The 17950-nt window shown below is 41.1% G+C and overlaps 4 protein-coding genes across 9 annotated transcripts in view; 2 read left to right on the top strand and 2 right to left on the bottom strand.

Moving 5' to 3' along the window:
- LOC118417613 (protein SSXT-like) overlaps positions 1-6800 on the bottom strand; it is a 31257-nt gene extending 24457 nt beyond the window's left edge. For 2 of the 6 annotated variants that reach the window (XM_035823218.1, XM_035823219.1), the window contains exons 1-7: positions 6632-6800; positions 5678-5754; positions 4590-4671; positions 3925-4138; positions 3282-3458; positions 1911-2060; positions 509-646 (exon numbers count right to left, since the gene is read on the bottom strand). In XM_035823218.1, the coding sequence (XP_035679111.1) occupies positions 509-646; positions 1911-2060; positions 3282-3458; positions 3925-4138; positions 4590-4671; positions 5678-5754; positions 6632-6700 (907 nt within the window). In that variant the 5' untranslated portion in view covers positions 6701-6800. The remainder of the gene's footprint in view (positions 1-508; positions 647-1910; positions 2061-3281; positions 3459-3924; positions 4139-4589; positions 4672-5677; positions 5755-6631) is intronic. The other 4 variants (XM_035823221.1, XM_035823223.1, XM_035823222.1 and 1 more) reach the window with 3 other exon arrangements.
- A 247-nt stretch (positions 6801-7047) lies between these two features.
- LOC118417964 (proteasome subunit alpha type-7) lies at positions 7048-11762 on the top strand. The gene is made up of 7 exons (XM_035823731.1): positions 7048-7231; positions 7922-8048; positions 8387-8511; positions 9206-9328; positions 10341-10460; positions 10996-11058; positions 11474-11762. Exons 1-7 carry the CDS (start codon positions 7130-7132, stop codon positions 11570-11572), a joined length of 759 nt encoding a protein of 252 aa, XP_035679624.1. The 5' UTR covers positions 7048-7129; the 3' UTR covers positions 11573-11762.
- A 3494-nt stretch (positions 11763-15256) lies between these two features.
- LOC118417913 (mediator of RNA polymerase II transcription subunit 28-like) lies at positions 15257-16805 on the bottom strand. The gene is made up of 2 exons (XM_035823675.1): positions 16687-16805; positions 15257-16193 (listed from the first exon to the last, which is right to left on the bottom strand). The coding sequence occupies exon 2, from the start codon at positions 16162-16164 to the stop codon at positions 15517-15519; it is 648 nt and encodes a 215-aa protein (XP_035679568.1). The 5' UTR covers positions 16165-16193; positions 16687-16805; the 3' UTR covers positions 15257-15516.
- The window catches only part of LOC118417912 (kelch-like protein 9), a 9026-nt gene continuing 7870 nt past the window's right edge, over positions 16795-17950 (top strand). Inside the window, exon 1 of the mRNA XM_035823674.1 lies at positions 16795-16908. The gene's annotated coding sequence lies outside the window, so the exon portion shown is untranslated. The remainder of the gene's footprint in view (positions 16909-17950) is intronic.

The raw sequence follows: 17950 nt of genomic DNA, 5'->3' as shown, positions 1-17950 counted from the left end.
CCCAACTGAAGTCAGGTACCCATTTTACACTTGAAAGTTGTGAGAGTGCCTTTTTGGAGGGCAAATCATTGGTCCTGTGTCAAGCATACTAACCATTATACCATTCATGATGCCATATGTATATACATTTTTGTAGGAACATCATTCAAAGCGTTCCTATACCAAATTTCAGGTCATTCAGTTGCAATACCAGGGCACGAGATGCCAAAAATATCCAGCTTTTGTCTAAATATGACAACAACAAAAAAATCAATGAAAGGCAATTACTAAAAAGGTTTACCCTACCCTTGTACCAAATATCAGATCCTTTGGCCTAAATATTATGGAGATGAATTGATTTGAAGATTTGACAGGAGAAGAAGTTTCAGAAAAATAATACATTACACCCATACCTGCATGTAAGATGTGTTAAATATAATAACCACAACCACACATACGTCCATCCTTTGAAATGCCCTTATTTCACTTAAATGTTGACCAGCTTATGCCCTTCTATCCCTTAACACACCTTGGTTCATGCCATTTGGGGAGGACTGTCCCATTGGTCCTCTAATGCTGTAACTATTCTGGCTCCCCATTGGTTGTTGTCCCGGGGGTGGACTGAAGGTGTTTACACCTTGGCCTCCCATTGGTTGAGGTTGTGAGACTGGTGGAGACATGGCATGATGGTCATGAATACACTGCACTAAATCTTACTCCTTACTACAAGTGATGAGAGCCCTCTAGCAATTCAGATGAAAACTGCACTGCAGATGAAATACACACACAAACAAATCTTCACTCCCTTGGGATGAAGTAAATATAACCATTGACTTTGTAAAATCGCTGGCAAACGCAATGACCAATAGACGTATAGTGTAAGGTATTCTGAAATGTGTAACATTCCCAAATTGTCACGACTTTCTCTAGCCCATATCGTTACCCTACCAGTACCATACATACACAATGTATTTTGTACAACTACATGTAGTGAATTATAGGTGTGTTACCCTCAGTGTCCCTAAAGATTTGGTACACCAGCACACAAACAGAAAAATACCTTTGCAATTCCTAGAATTCATGGAAAACAGACATATAGCAAACTATTAGACTGGCTCATGAAGTTCTTATCGTAACTCCTGACAAGTCTTCCATATGTTCACAAGTAGGCTGAGTCCAATGTAATTATCAAGAACAGTTAAGTCTTCTGCCCGACTACAGTGGCCAAACCACAACAGGCAGTTAACAAACAATGTGCAATGATAACACTAAAACACTGGACAGTCTGCTGCTGGAAAAATATAATTATGGAATTACACAGAATTTTGCTACAGAAACAGTCACACACGGACATACAAGCAGAAACACATAGAAGCACACACACATACACAATGTCATACATTTTCTACATAAACACAAAGGTAGGTACATGCATGCACATACACACATACAGGTATACATTTGTAGCTACAAAGACTCACATGCATACACGTAACCAAGCACATACACACACACACAAAGACAACACAATTATGTACCACTTACCCTTTTTTGTTGTTGGCTGTTGCCATAAGCATTACACCCACCCAACTTCACATAATTCTTTTCAAGAAAAGTACAATCATGGACTACAACATATGTCTGGCAACATCAAACACACTTTCTGCATTCATTCCCTTCCACTAACCAACAGGGCTTGAAATACAGGTACTCGAATATCATGAATCACAGATGCAGTGGACAGCTTCGTGCTTGACAAAGACTGGAGCTCGAAAATTTGAAGTAAATCCAATTTTTGCGTTGGAAATTACAGTTCAACTTTGATCACAAAGACTTCTACCAACACAGATAAACTTTCAAGTGAAAGATAGGAGCATTTCAAGCCCTGCACCCAGTTACAACAAGACAACTAGTCGGTGCACGGTACACACCTTGCTGCCCGTTGGTAAGTCTGTGAGCGGGCGGCATCCTTATCAACTTGCCCAAAACGTTGCCCACAGCCTGCTGTAGGTGACCTGTGGTGCCCACTGAGACTGACTGGGGCGGTAAGCCCGGCTGTGAGCTGGGGTTTGGCTTTGTGGCTGGGAGGGTGGGCACAACTCAAATTACATGCAAGTCCAAACCAAAGAGATTAGTCTATGTAAGAAGGGGGGTGGGAGGGGGGAATTACTATTCAAGCAGAGGATTTTGGCAGAAAGTATTGGGTGGGGTTGGGTGATCAACGTTTCGACAAAAGGGGCATGCTCCCCCTTGCAAAATTTTGAGGCAAATGTTGACCCTCAAGAATGCTGTTTCCTGCATTTTGAGAGGCAAATTTTGCTGGCAGACTCAGCTTAGTTTAATTTCATTTCTATTGTTGAAAAAATAGGTTTCAGATTGATGTATAGGGGAGTTGAATGCCCCCTAAACATATATTTTGGTACTGTCTGTGCCAGCGTTACTGAGAGGTAAGGTTTCGGCTAGTTTTAGACGTTTTGTCAAGTTTGGATTTTGTCATTTTTTCTTCCTGTATATTGGCTTAACTCCAATAAATATGACATAAGTATACAAAGAAATACTGACAAAATAGAAAGCTCACAAAATGTCTCAAAAGATGTTCAATAGAAGTCTTAGCCCAACCTCTGCTTGAAGGGTAGGTGGGAAGTGCAGGGAAAGAGGCTCCACCCCAGAGGTGTTGCCAAAACGAAAGAGTATCATACTGAATGATTGGAATGGAAGAAGGAAAAACAAGGATGGAGTGATGGATAAAGATTTATGCGAATAAGGGAGGGAAAAGGAAAATCTCAATGAAACAAAAGAATGGAAAATCATTCCTAAACACAATTATTAATTATAGAGAATAACAGAAATATTGAAATCATTATCACTACTAAAGATATCTGTTGAAGAATCATATTATGAATTAATCACAAGGAATCAACAAAAAATGATTGTCTCTAAAATGAGCTATAGTCTAGGGAAGAATATGAAAGAATATAGAAGTAGAAAAGAACTTGCCCACCATCTGGATTGCAAACATGTAAGGATCGAGGAAACGAAAGTGCCCAAAATGAGCTTGAGAAAATGGAAATGTAGAGAGATTTTAGGGCCAGAACACAAATTATGGTTGCAATCCAAATCTTGCCACAAATTCTGACAAAAACCCCAGACCACATGCATCAACTAACACTGGGAAGCCTTTTCTTCTCACCACGGGCCAATCACATTGCACCAAACCACTGCTCATTAGCATAACTTTCATCCATACACCACAGGCTCACCATGCATACATTATACACAGCACCTCCAAATATGGCACATACCAGCTGGAGGAGCTTGTCCCATTGGTCCACGGTTATAATTATTCATACCCTGCTGGTTCATCATTGGCTGCTGGTTGGAAGTTGACATGGGTGGGTTGTAGCCTGGCTGTTGGTTACCATAGCTACTAGCTGGTGGCATTTGGCTGGGTTGGCTGTGATTTGGCCCCTGGTTATTACCTGAATGGGTTCAAATCATAAGAGCATTATAGATCTTATTCATTTGTGTGGTTTAACAGTTTAGACAGCCATATAGGAACAACAAATATGCAGTAGAATACTAAAACAAAACAAAAATGTGTTTACGATTTGGGTAGTACCAACAGAAAAAATAGAAAAAATAGTACCAACAGGAAAGGATTTTATTTTCTTTTTTTATAGATTACGGTTGAAGTGATCCAACAAATGCAGTAGAAAATAGAAATGCGACAGGGCACCTGTATTTTCAGTATCATATTTGAATCATACAGATATAAAATTTTGCAGTGTATCAACATAAAAATTAGCCTTAGTTTGGTGTGATCACCTTCGCAGTTGAAACAGTAATGATTTTATTAATTTAGATCACCTTAAAATTCCTTAAGGCTTGGACATGCCCAGGGTCACCCCCCTCCCCCATGGGTCACTCAATATGCGCATATATTACCTGGCATAAAGTTGTTACTAGCTGAAGACACCGGTCCTGGTGTAGAGGAGGGGGGTACCATGGGTGGTCCCCCCTGGTTCCCTGACATTTCACCCCCCTGCGGAGGAGGCATGGGTCCGCCCATGTTACCCCCCTGGGAGGCAGGAGGGGGTGGTCCATTCATGGAAGATGGCGGCATGCCTCCAGGATTTGGTGAAGGGTTCTGGTTCGGCGTCTAGTACAAACACAAGACAAGCTCAGTGAGGACATCTAGCACCTGCTGGAAGAACTGCAAGCTAAGCAATGATGAGAGCTAGTAATCATATGACATTTTTTTCTAAGCAAAAAATTACGAACGCATAAACATAAGGTAGTGTAAATGCATTTAAGTTTGCGGGGATTCAATTTTACGGTAGTGGGAAAACTGAACTATAATGGAAAAATGTTAGCAGTGGTTTTAAGTTTGCGGTGAACTGGCCACTGCGAAAACCGCGAATATGAAACCACCGCGAACATTTCTGCATTTACAGCATCTCTAGAACTTAAATATTACATGGCAAAGGAAACTTAGTTTAAGAACTAAGCTACGTTGCTAAGCTACAACTCTTAGACATCCATAAAGATTGACGTATTTAAAAACACAAAGGCAGAATGTAGTGTTTTTAAAAAACTGTTTACTATCTGACCTGTAGAAGTGACTGTAGGTTCATGTTGGAATCTGCTATCGTTGCTAAGTAGACCAGGTTCCTATGTAGAATCTGTTGGTACCTGTAATGGGGCCATGGCAAGTTAATTTCATGGTTGCCAACCGCTGCAAACTCCAAATCAAATGTGAGAACATAGAAATAAAACAAACTTGGTAAAAAAATCCAAATCCAGTCTTAATTTTTAAAAACAGACCATAAAAATTATATTACTAACAAATTGAAATGACAAAATATGGCATCACAACCATCAAATCAAGTAAAGCAAAGTGATACTTGCTAGTGTGGTATACTAATCCCACTTCAACTTGCATTTGTATAATCAGTTACTGAAGTACATTCAAGACTACCACACTAGTAACATTACTTCTACAACTAAGGAACTTGTTTTGAGAGTCAAGAAATCCCCTAATGGGCAAAGCAACGCTACTTTTTTCCATAGAAAATTACTGTTACACAGACTGATAGCTACCTCACTAATATCACTTAAACAAAGTACAATCTACATTCAATGCTGCTACACAGCATATGATTCTTTACATATCTGGTATTTTATTGGCATGTGGACCGTCAAACAAAATTTTTTTTTTTACATCGGGCAAAAATCCATGTGCACAAAGAGGCCAAAATTAACTTGTTGGCAGAATGTACAAAGGTACATGGGAGTGAAGTACTGTTGACACACCTGGGACACTGATAAGTATACAAATGACTGTGAACATACCCAGCAACAACATAATTTTAATTGTATAACACCATATTGAGATATAACTTATTACAACAAAAATGTCATTTTGCTATATAGGAATCTGTTTGGTCAAGTCATCTACCTTCACGGAAACAATGCAAACCACGCAAACTGCCAGATAATGTACACCAAGTTTGACTGTAGAAACTTAGTAAAAATTACTATCAACTCTCCTCTACTTCGCTCTTGCTATTTTCTTAGACCAATAAGCTTCAAAACATGTGAACGCCTGTCCCTAATCGGTCTAACATCCATTTGATTTTTTTTCAGGTCCGGTTTTTCCTGACCGGTCTAACAAGAAAAAAAAGGTTGAGATACTTACTGGGCACACTCCGCTGCCTTGCCTTTGTTCTGGTAGTCTACAATGCATTGAATCAGTTGGTTGTTCTCATCCAACAACTGAAAAGAAAGAAAATCATCTTTCAAATTTGCATTCCAATGGAAGGTGACCTGTGTCAGATAACCTGTGTCGCCCCCCGTCTCGGATGGTGAGCTCAAATGTACAAATCTTTCTTCACTCCTCTTGCAAAGAAATACAGGTCTGAAGCTAGGATTTTGAATTTAGTTTGTCCAGGGAAACGGAGTGTCCTGGCGATTATGACAGGATTTGATTGGAACAGAGACAGGGGCCGACATATGTTATCTGGATCTTAAGATTGATCGTCACGTGTTTGTGGCATCACGTCCCGGAAGTAAGTCGAAAATTTCAGGAATATCCAAACTCATTGGAACTGAAAATATGTCATTTACCAACACAGTGACAAATGGATTTTCATGCTAAAAATACTTAAATCATAATTTTATTTGATATTTTGATTTTGCGATCTCATGAGCCAAAGAAATCACACCTGGTTGGTTATAGTATTCAACAGCACACACTTCACACGCGCCATTTACGAATCCAATTGAACAGTAGCGAGTGAATGGCCCAAAGCTAAGTGCACGAGTGATATTCTGATAACAGCGCTATTCATCCAGAGCGTAAGCACCCATAAATTAACAATGCCCCCTCTCTTCAAATTAGGGGGCACTAAACAAATCTCACGAGCCTGTGAGAAGTCAAATAGTCTTGCGTGGCGGGAAATACAAGATCTCTCTGTACAGAGTAAAGATCACATCAACACAGAAGACAAGCACGTGGACATGTGCGTGAAATCTATTGTTTTCATGTCGGTTTCATCAACACATGAAAACCATTTCAGCCATGGCGCATCGCCCAAAAACGTCCCAAAATTCACACCATCCCAATCCCTTTTCCACGCAGTGTTTGTCGTACCTTTTGGATGGACGCCTGGTTTGGCCATTCTTTTGGCCGTTGGCGGTGCGAGACGAACGCTACAGACATCGTTGAGTTGTGCAGGAGCTCTGGAAAAAATAGGACATGGGCGATCTGCACAACAACAAAGGCTTTCTCTCTTCTTCCTCTCTGCACATAGAACGGTGCACATCATCAGCTCCAATTTTATGGGGGGAATGATATTTTCAAAATGTTATAGAACTACTTTAAACAAATTATGTAACACAACAGCATCAATGAAATATATTGAATTTTATTATTAAATTGATGCATTGTAGTTTACATACTTTTATTCTTTTATATATAAGAGCAAAATGTTACTTATTAAATGAAATTAGGCAATTGCTACCTTTTCTTGGGTAGGTAGTTGGTATCGTCCTAGTTCCCATCAACCTTTAAGCTTGCGCATGCGCAGTGAGTTGACAGGCGGACATTTTGGATTTTGTGATTTCAGAGAAAAGAAAAACGTGGTGAAAGATGTCGAGCCGATACGACCGCGCCATTACCGTTTTCTCTCCGGACGGACACTTATTCCAGGTGGAATATGCACAGGAGGCCGTGAAGAAGGGATCCACGGCGGTAGGTTTCACGTGCGTGGATAAATACGTGGAAAATCGAGGCTTGAAGTTGAACCTTTTTCAGAGATGGAGATTTTTGCTCTGTCATGAAGTGTGCCCCCCTCCCCCTTTCTTCGAAACAGTTTGGTCACTTTTTGCTGAGTTCACTCCTTATTTTAGCGGAAATAAGTGGTACGATTCTTAAGGTGCTTTTATTTCACCGTAGGGAATTACTTGTTTGAACTGTCATTATTACTTTGCCTCTCGAAATAGGCCGTGAAGAAGCGTAATTTATTCATCATCAACATGAAATTTATTTTCTAGAGGATGTCCCTGTAGCTCAACTGGTAGCAGCCTCACAGTGGAGCTCCTGGTTTCAGATACAGTCATACTAGTATTAGGGGCCACCTTTGCATGGCGACCATCTGCCTATTGCAGTCACTTTTTGTTGGTCACTTGGATTTTTCCCATTGACCCAAGCATTAAGAAATAGTCTATAGCGGCCACCTGTCCAACGCGGCCACGGCCACACGATTTCCCGTCCCTTTTGATACAGAAACACTGCATATTGTGACCATATAGCGGCCGTATGTCACCCTGCGCCGAGTTTAAAATCGTAGTTTGCGACGATTTGGAGACTTTTTTTTTCAGGACTGAAACAGGATGCAGAACATTTTTTTCCTAGGCCTAATGAGTGTGTCTTTCGTCCCAGGTTGGAGTCCGCGGGAAGGATATCGTAGTCCTGGGGGTGGAGAAGAAAGCCATCGCCAAGCTGCAAGACGAGAGAACCGTCCGTAAGATCTGCCTACTGGATGACCATGTGGCCATGGCATTTGCAGGTAACATATACTGAAATGCGTGCAGTTCAATGTTCCTTTGCTAGGTGTTGTATTGCAGTTTTGCAGTAGCGGGAAAAAGGACTGTTCTCGGTGACTTTAAGTTTGCGGTAGCACCATGCACAGTACTCAGTAGTCTCTTACTGCCATGGAATTGCACACCCCATTTGCCAGCGTATGTCGTGCAATTATCCGACTGGTGCAATAATGCAAAGTTATGCAGCTGGACCGCACCGATTTGGGATTTTGGCATTTCGTACAGTTAACAGAAGTGTGCGGTTATCCGTTGTGCAATTAACTGACTTCTACTGTTTCTCATTCTCTGTCCCACAAAACTATAGGACTGACAGCTGATGCGAGGATCCTGATCAACCGTGCCCGTGTGGAGTGTCAGAGCCACAGACTGACTGTGGAGGACCCCGTAACACTGGAGTACATCACACGTTACATCGCCACTCTCAAACAGGTACTGTGGGCTTCCTGATTCAGGGTAGCAGGGGCAGAGACGGGGGCCGACATAGGTTATCTGGATCTTAAGACTCATTGTCACGTGTTTGTGGCATCAGGTCCCGGAAGTAAGTCGAAAACACTGGAGTACATCACACGTTACATCGCCACTCTCAAACAGGTACTGTGGGCTTCCTGGGTCAGGGTAGCAGGGGCAGAGACCGAAAAAGGGGCTACAGTGCAAAAAAACGTGGCCTTGTGGTTTTTCACTCAGAACATGGGAAGTACTGAGTTCGAATTCCAGATAAGTCCCGATGAAATGTCCATAAAGCACTTCTTCTTAACACCAATGTCCTCTCTCTACTCAGGTTAAAATGAGTACCAAGCTTCTGTTAGGGATGTCTGTCAGATAGGACATTAAATGGAGGTCCCATGCTACCCCCTTAAGTTGGTTTACCAGATATAATACAATATGAAAAACAAACAAACAAGGGTCAAAACACCTGGCTGCATTGCTGTACAAAACTTTTACTGTATAATGTCTATTTTAGGTCGCTTGACTTTTAGTATTTTAGTGTAAACATGATGTTCCCCATGGACCAAATAGACGAATAGACATTACATTATATATTTATACAACAGTGAAAAACAGGTCTGTTCCAAAATGTACATGTAATGATGTATGACTGACAAATTCCATCTCTGTTCTTCAGCGTTACACCCAGAGTAACGGGAGGAGGCCGTTTGGCATCTCGTGTCTGATAGTTGGGTTTGACTTCGACGGCACGCCCCACCTGTACCAGACAGACCCATCAGGAACCCATCACGAGTGGAAGGTAAGTCCAAAAACAGTTTCATCAGGTTGGTCGAATATAAGAGATTTCTTTTTACACAACCAGCAGTTACTTACATTGCTTACGTTTTGATATCTCACAGACACCTTCGTCAGAGCTTCTAACTGGAGTTCTGCTTCTCACCGCTATATGTAGCCGATGTAGGTGGCGCTTTTGCGGTGGGAAAACAATCCAGTTAGAAGCTCTGAGGAAGGTGTCTGAGAGACATCGAAATGTAAGCAATGTAAGTAACTGCTGGTTGTGTAAGAAGAATTCTCTTAGTCTTATATCCTGGAAGGTAAGTCATTTTACATGGCTTTACAGAAGGCACCAGCTAATGGACTGTTTCTTACTGTCAATCACTGTTAGCAGTTCAACCAATTAGAGCAATTCAATTAATGATTTGACCAATGAGAGAGTCAGTCAAGGTACTGTAAATGCAGAAACTTTCACGGTGGTTAAATATTGGTGATTTTTGCTCAATTTACCACATATTTCCATGGCAGTAAGAGACTACAGTGTATGGTGCTACCTCGAACTTAAAACCACCGCGAAAAGTCCTTTTTCTCGCTACCGCTAAATTAAATCCCCGCAAACTTAAATGCATTTGCAGTAGTTGAATTTTTATGTTTGATGGAGGTTGGTAGAGCTATGGGATCAATCATGATAACCAATTACATAAGTATGAGATTTGCATATAACTATGAAAACCCAAACCGTTTCCCATTCACTCCATTACAAATAGAATGATATAATTACATATTAAGGCATTTTGGCATAAAGCTGACATTTGCATGCAATAATGTCATGTCATGTACTGACCAGGAAATATAAGAAAGAAAGGCACCAAAAACAGCAAATATAAACAAAGATGTATTCAAAGACATTTAAACGCAAAAATTTTTCAAATCATCTCTAAGTGGTCATATAGAGTTACTGTAGTATTTACTATTGTATTTTAAGATACTGATATTTTGTCTAATTGTTGTTTATTTTTGTTTTTTGTTTCTTTTAGGCCAATGCCACCGGCCGCAGTGCAAAGACAGTGCGAGAGTACCTAGAGAAACATTACACCAACGAACTGGCCGATTCTGACACAGAGTGTATCAAACTAGCGCTTAAAGCTCTGCTGGAGGTAAGGTCTTGCCTACTGCACTCAAAAAGTATGGCTGTAGGGGTGTGTACTGGTACAGAAAATTCAGGTCCATGTACGGTCCAGGTCCAGAGGATCAGGTCCAGGTCCGGACCTGAACCTGGACCTAATTATCTGTGAATGGACGATACTCAAAACAATGGTCGATTTTGCTACAAAGAAATCTGGAGTGTCATATCTTAACATAAACAGCACCAACTGACTCTGTTAAGTTGGACCAAGTTTGACTGTAGAAACTAGGTAAAAATGACTGTCCTCTACGTCACTCGTTATTTTCTTGGACCGGTAAGCCTCAAAATACGTAAACACCTGCCACTGTAGTGCCGGTATAATCTGTTTGTTTTCTAATCAGTCAAACATCCAGTCCACTGAATTTTTTAGGTCCAATTTTATTGGTACCCGCCCCTAGTGGAGGTGAATGGAGGATAATTAAAACTATGTAAATGACAGGTTGCATGCTGGTTGTGTCCATCAAAAGTGTACTATACAATGTCTTACCTGTGTTTTCTGTACCCAGGTTGTACAATCAGGATCTAAGAACGTGGAGCTTGCTGTTATGAGGAGAGATGAACCCTTGAAGGTAACAGTCCTCTTGTTTTTAACAGTCAAAGCAATACCACCACACAATAGAATTATAATAGCTTGAAAATTGTAATGTGAAGTTATAATGCCTTGTTTAAACCATGGTAGACATCATGAAAGCACTAGCAATTTGTAGTAGCAAGTTGAACTTTGTGTCCTTAGGAGATTGTTCACTTCTCCACATTAGTGGCCATATTAACAACAAGAAGAAGATTCGTGGTGGTAATGCTTTTATGATCAATTTATATCTTTATTGGGACAAATTTAGTGACCCATCCCGGGGTTTCAGAACACTCTCAACCAGCTAAACTCCGAATGCCACCAGAAGATCTGCTTGGAGATAAGTCTTAGATATGGATCAACTATATCTTAGATGTACTTTATAAATCATTTTTGCATACATCTCCTTACAGATGCTAAGTGTGGAGGAGATAGAGAAGATGATGGCTGAGGTGGAGAAGGAGAAAGAGGAGGAAGCCGAGAAGAAAAAGAAGACCAAGACGTCATCTTAAGACAACAATTCTCTCTAGATACCTTTTTGTATATATAGTTATGTTTGGAAGGTCTTCATAGCCTTGCCTCAAAAGCTCCAGTAGCATGACATGTTTGTCAAAGCTTTTTTCCTACATTTTAAAGGCCATGTTGATTTGATTATATGGATGACATCCTCTGGGAACTCAAAAACTGATACGAGCATAAAAAATAAATGTTTGGCAAAAGAAATTTGGCTTCATTATGAAATCTAAGTGGTCAGGAAGGTTGAACAAATGACTGGACACACAGTATGGTATACAAAACACTACTTTATTTTTTGTTCTTTGGCTTTGGTATTGACTGTGGCATTCTACATGTACCTCATTAGTATCAGTTTTCCTATATATTCTTTTGCAATTGTTTGCAAACATATATTTGCTCATTTTACAGCTGCTTTGCACATGCAATTTGCAGCATGGACAAATATTGCCATGCAGATGTCATTCATATAATACAATCGACATGGCCCAAAGCTAACAAAGGATTCAAAATGTAATGAATCTTCATACATTGTAGAAATGACAAACATTTCAACATGTAGTACTGACAGAAAGTCTCGTCGATGTAACACTAGCAGGTTCTCTTATGGTTTTCACACAACAGTGTAGCTAATTCCAGTGTCTCCTACATGTACCTTCACTGCACAAAAACATAAATTTCCAGGAATTTCTCAACCTTGGAACATCCATGAAACTTGACATGTCCGGGTTATGTCAAGGAATATAGAGAAATTTCAATAACCAGACACATCGGATGGGGAAATTCATGTACAAGGCCCGAACAGGTCAAGTTTCACTGGTTTGCCAGAACCCAGAAATTCCCGGAAATTTGAGTTTCCGTGCAGTGCTTTGCACTTTGTAAACTTAAATTGTGGTACAGATAATGCTGAACGAATACTTCTTGAACTTAACAACTAAATTGTTAAAACAATTTGTACAATGTACAACATGCAAGTACATAAGCCAGTCATCTTTATGTACAAAATGGAGTAAAACTTCATTCATGTTTGTATGTCACACAGAGACTGTTATTAAATCATATCAAGGACATGAAAAGATTTTGTGGGATTTGCAATAACTTAAATACAGCAAGCTAGACAACCAGGCTGGTTAGGCATGGGTGCCGGATACGAAACTAACATTTTCTGCCGGACAGATCCTATAAATCATACCAGAAAAATCTCTGGACCTGTATTTGGACGGATTGGCAAGTGAACAGTAACCAGCACAAATTCTCTATCATTCCATACACAATTTGTACATGTAACACAGAACTGCTCAGAGAACAAAATATGATACAGTACTTGTCCTACTATTATCAGGTTTAGGTCCGGACTTGATCCTCTGGAATGAATTTTCTGTAGCGGTACCCGACCCTAAGGCTAGTTATCTTGTAGAGTGCCTGACACTTCTGCTACATTTTAAACTCAGGACTGCAAACAAAACTTGTTTCTCAACTCTTAAAAAAAACCTTTGCTGTCACACTTACAGGGTGATGTTCTTGTAGCTTCACCAAAGAGATGGATGTACCATTACCAACATGTTGATAGTGGCACCCCAGTTGTCTCCAGGCAGATTTACATGTACCAATGGCCAGGCTTTTAGCCAGGCATGCGTCAACGCGTCATCTGGATGCCCTTTTCTTAGAATAACAAGAAATTTGATGCCCCTGGACGCCCTATTCTGGGGAGAAAATCCTCTGACAAGCATGAAATTCTGATTGACCAGGGATGCAACCAGGTCATCTGTGGTCACAGTCTTCTACTGTGATATCTGTAACAGTACATTGTGTATTTTTGCCTCTTGGGATACCTTAGAATGCACTTTTTAAACTTAAAATCATCAAAAACTCTGCACCATGGAAGGTCGATGCCCCCAGACCCCTCCTACTTAACGCGACTCACCAGTAAGTTTGGACTCCCTATTATATTATAAAATCCTAGCTAAAAGCCTGCCAATGGCATAAGATAGTATCAAAGCTGGTGAAGGAGTGTCCATATTTCTGGAGGCTACTGGACACTCCTTGGCCAGCCAGACTCCTTGGTTACTACCTTATGACACAGGTGAATCTGCCAGGAAATTAGCACACACAAAATTTCATTGTGTAGAAAGATTTTGGAACTGTTCAGCCACCTTTGTGCACTCCACCAGACTTTTTTTTGCCAGGCAACTTGGGTCAAAGGATGTTGTTGCGTAGAGTTGGTGTGATGATTCAGGTGTTTGGCCCGGACCCCAGAGTTCCTAGGTTCAAATCCCAACACGCCAAAGGTGTTGCACCCTATGGTGAGGCCATGACATTCCTCACTTCATCCAGGTGTAAAATGGGTACCTGACTTTGGTTGGAAGGTAAAAGGCAGTGAAAGGAGAGGGATAGGCTCTGCACTCTAATACCCTGCCCAAAAAGCAGTGGATAACAATTCACTGCCCCTACATCCTAAAAAGGGCCCTGAAACTACCTTTACCTTTAAAGCTTATCTTTATATTGTTGTGTAAGAATTGATGAAAGCATGGTGGCTGGTTTATAAAGGAAACAGTTGACAGATCTGTACATTACTTGTTACCTTTGCCACATAGCCCTTTCTTGAAATGCACATATTGGAAAGAGGACCAATTGACGACACGTCTGTCCTGTGCGACGATCAAACCAAACTCTTATTTTGAATCACATTACTGGTCGCGTTCTGACGGTTCTAGAACACCCTTCCCCGAACAGGTATAGATCACCCGCTCGAAGAAGGGTCGCAAGAACGCGACAGTTACAATAAACAAATACAATACATTACACACACATAGCTGTGGAGAAATCATATCCCAGCTAAGAACCTTGTGTACAACCTGTGATCCCTGCACTTGTCATTAAATGAGGCAAAATGAAAATACTGTTTCTTTTTTCTGATGTGTACATGTGCAGTTGCTATAAGGGAAATCGACTTTGAACCAGTTAAGCTTGGATGAAGAGATGAGCGACATAGTAATGACACACTGTGTGTACAGTACTAGTATTTACAGGTTTATTGTACAGGGGAAATTTGCCTAGCTCTTTGCGACAAGTATAATACAACTTTCTCACGAGGCGGCCATGATAGATCTAAAACGAGTTCAATGAGGCAAACAAAAGACTGTCCATCATACTTAATAGTTCAACCAATGATAGCATGGAAATGAGAAAATTGACCAATAAGAGAATGGCTGCATGTCCGTCAAATATTTGCATTATTATGTTTTTATTTTGCATCAGTACTCGAGTCTAAATTTCGCTGCATTACACTAGTTATAATATTTATTATTTGATCTTATATTGTAAAAAATTGTGTGGTCTGGGGAAAAACTAAATGGGAGCTGATTTTAGAAATAAGTTTTGTCTGTTTGCCTCATTGACCTCGTCTTTAATCCATCATGGCCACCGCGTGAGAAAGGTGTATATAAACAGTGGACTACAGCTTAGCGTCCTATCCTAAGAATAGGACTGCAACTAAACTACGCCAACGCCTGTGGAAGGTCGTAAAGGTGGCTACTACTGTTTCACGACTGAAGCCTCTGCTTGGTGAATAACTAGAAGTACTAGAATATACTACATGTACTGTAGTACTTTTTTGGACTGCCATAAACACCTGAACCTTAGATGATCTGCCCTTGTAACTAACGTAGGTTCACTCAACCAAAGGTGGTTATCATAGTTTATTAACATCACATTTTACAAACAACATACATAATGACAGAAAATCAGATGTGTGGATAGGATTAGATAAATTCTACAATATTGGAATGCTTTTGAGAATAACAAAATGGCAAACACTTAACATCTGTCCATCTATAAACAGATTGGATGGTTCTATACAATGTTATGCTATCTGAAACTGAAGTTATAGAGACGCTCTGATTCTAAACACAATCAGATACATGTATATTCATGATATATAGAGTCATCGTCTATCGAAGCTGCCTCCCCTGTCAAAGCTTCCCCCTCTGTCGAAGCTACCAAAGCTGCCGCCTAGGCTACCCAAACTGGATGCAGTCTGTTCCAGGTGCGCTAGGGGGCCCACCCCTGGTCCTGGCGCCATTCCATGCTGCGACCACATCATCCCGTGCTGTCCCCCCGGACCAATCATCGTTGGCGTACCCGGAGTCCCGGGTGCGGGAGGGCGCACCTGAGACGACGACGCACCCTGGGACATACCATCTTGTTGCGGGGGTGCCTGAGAAGGCCGCCGCCCCAACCCTCTAATATCGGCCAACACGGTCTGCCACTGCGCGATCTTCTGCTGATGCTTCTGTATGAGCGCCTCCTTCCTCTGCAGTTCCGTCCGCAGTTCCTGGATGTCCTCCTTTAAGATCTGCTCGGGACGCTGACTTGAGAGCAGAAGTCTTCGTTGAAGGAAGAAGCACTCAATCTGTTTGGCGGTGTCGAGGAACTTCTGGACGTTTTGTTCCACGCTGGTTTTGATCTCGTCTTGCTCGACGATGTTTACGTGGTCCTGGTTGACGAGGGATGAGAAGAGAGTGTGGAAGGATGACTCAAGATCGTCCACCAGGTTAGGGTGCTGGCCGGGATGACCACCGCCTGTGGCCATCTTCCTGTGTGTTCAGATGACCAGTGTGTCTGTTAAGGAAAAAAACAAAACTTTAAGCCAAACAAGATAACAACAACACCCTCAAAACAATTCTTTCCCCAAATCAATCACAAGAAAAACATCATCACATCATACATCACTGTGGATGTTGCAGTCTATTTGGTTACAACTAAAGAACAACACCATCCTCATTAAAAATTGAACAACATGATAGTACTCAGTAGAACAAACACTATGGCGACGTCCTCAGGCACCAGCAATAACAATACAGGTTTTGCTATCGCAAACCTGTAAAAAGATTAGAAAAAAATAGTGACTGACGTCTTCAACCCCCCTCCAATTTTTGGTGCCAAAATATATCCGTACTAAAATTCTGCCCCCCTCCCCCTTCTTCTTTCCTTGCCAACGGAAACGTACTCCATAAAACAGCACACCAAAGCGTAAATGAAACTCATATGGACTACTACAAGGTGTTAGTCACAATTCCTTATGCACGAAAGGATGAAAAATACTAAAACGTACTTAAAACAGCTCGAAATCGTCACGTTTTTCCTTCAGATTCGCTCCTTTGTCTGATCCGTTCACTCATGACCTCTGACCCTTTTACAACTGCGCATCCCCCACTGCGCAGCTACCTTAAAAAACACAAAAGGACAGATTCACAACACACCTGTGAGCGAAGTCGTAGCATCGTCGGGACAGAGTCGTGTAGCGTCGGGACAGAATCGTGTGGAGTCGAGAAAGGTAAAGTCTCTAATGTACTGTGTTCTATATTGTGTACAACAATCTCTTTATTATGAACTTTTTTAAACGGCCGCAAAAACAGGCATCCAGTTCTTTTATAAGGCTGAGTACTGTCAGAGTCCGTCTTTAACACGACATGTTTACAACATTCGTGGATTTGTGGTACGACATCTAGCTGTACGATTCTGATAGAAACGTTGTCGCACATCCTGGTCGGTTCCGGTTGAGGGGGGGGGGGGGAACGTATCGTAAGGCGACGCCCACCTTAAGAGCCCTTAAGTCTTAACGGTCAGATGTTTTGGCGTTCTTTGCAAGGCCTTACGTCTCGCTTTATTTTCTGATACCGTATCAGCTCTATTGCACTTGGTTTTTATTGTATCAATGTATGAACGGTTTCTTGTTGCCAGCCTCCGACGTATACTAAAACAGGCTGACAGCTAGTCGAATCAAGTGTTAAATAGAACGGACCAGGAAGATGCAAAATCAGGAAAATATACGTAGAGCTCATATACAAGAGTGACTGCAAAGAAGGTTGCATTCCCAAATTTGAAAAGACATAGAAGACCGAATTTGTTAAAACACATCACCGATAAATGTTCCTTTGTATGTATTGTTTGACCGATAAGGCGGGTCGCATGGGTAAAATATCCTCCGATATGAGTCGTAATTGACAACGCTGAGATTATAGCTCAAAATCACTGTCACATCTGCCCAGTTCTCACGGCACAGGCATTTATTATTTGGCTACATCATTGAACGTATGTTCCAGAATATTCCTTAATTGTTTCCTATCACATCAATCCTATGATATACTAGATAGGCTTTGTCGTACTAGACACTAGTCTACTTCTGTCGACGTCGTAGCTGAGACAACAGCTTTTTGAATGTAAAGAGGATATAACGTTACTACAGATCATGATGTGCACATGTAGCACACGTCTGTAACGTTAGTAGACTTCACTTTAGTTGCTCTTTACACTCAACAAATTTTAGCTAGCTGTTGTTACGAGAAAAGAGGATGGCGATGTACATGTGTATAATG

The sequence above is a fragment of the Branchiostoma floridae genome, chromosome 6 (genome assembly GCF_000003815.2).
Source record: "Branchiostoma floridae strain S238N-H82 chromosome 6, Bfl_VNyyK, whole genome shotgun sequence".
NCBI lineage: Eukaryota > Metazoa > Chordata > Leptocardii > Amphioxiformes > Branchiostomatidae > Branchiostoma > Branchiostoma floridae.
Note: the sequence above shows the minus strand (reverse complement) of the source record. Positions and strands in the feature narration are given on the sequence as shown.